Source organism: Eimeria tenella, genomic scaffold (assembly GCF_000499545.2).
Source record: "Eimeria tenella Houghton genomic scaffold, Eth_scaff2741, whole genome shotgun sequence".
Taxonomy (NCBI): domain Eukaryota; phylum Apicomplexa; class Conoidasida; order Eucoccidiorida; family Eimeriidae; genus Eimeria; species Eimeria tenella.
Window position 1 is genome coordinate 1 of NW_013542617.1, and position 586 is coordinate 586.

General features: G+C 59.9%; 1 protein-coding gene across 1 annotated transcript in view; it reads right to left on the minus strand.

Moving 5' to 3' along the window:
- Nucleotides 1-65: 65 nt before the first annotated feature.
- Nucleotides 66-586, minus strand: part of ETH_00038050 (uncharacterized protein) — a gene marked incomplete at both ends in the record, with an annotated part of 1,448 nt that continues 927 nt past the window's right edge. Inside the window, one exon of the mRNA XM_013375390.1 lies at nucleotides 66-152. Coding sequence (XP_013230844.1) covers nucleotides 66-152 — 87 coding nt within the window. The remainder of the gene's footprint in view (nucleotides 153-586) is intronic.

Genomic DNA, 586 nt, shown 5'->3' on the forward strand with positions numbered 1-586 from the left:
CCTAAACCCTAAACCCTAAACCCTAAACCCTGAACCCTAAACCCTAAACCCTAAACCCCAGGCTCTTACTCTGTTTCGCGAGCTCCACTAACTTCGCCGTCTGAGGTAAGAGCCCTTTTGGCTGCTGGCCATCTTCGGCTGCTTTGCTGCGTCTGCATGCAAACAGCAGCAGCAGCAATAACAAGCAGCAGCAGCAGCAGCAGCAGCAGCAGCAGACGCAGCAGATACGCCGTCACTCAGGACTGCAGCAACAGCGTGGCTACTGCTGCAATCTGCTGCTGCAGTGGCCCGTGGATCAAAACGATGTGCAGCAGCAAATCGCGGTGCCACCCTAGCAGCAGCAGCAGCAGCAGTGACAGCAGCAGCATGTGCCGCCACTGCAGCAGCAGCAGCAGAAGCAGCAGTGGTGAGAGCAAACGCAGCAGCAGCAGCAACACGGCAGCAGCCGCCCTAGCCACCGCAACAGCAGCGGCAGGAATAACAGAAGAGGCAGCGGCAGCAGCAGCAGCAACCGCAGCAGCAGCAGCAGCGCCAGCAGCATCAGCAGCAGCAGCGGCAGCAGCAGCGGCAGCAGCAGCAGCAGCAG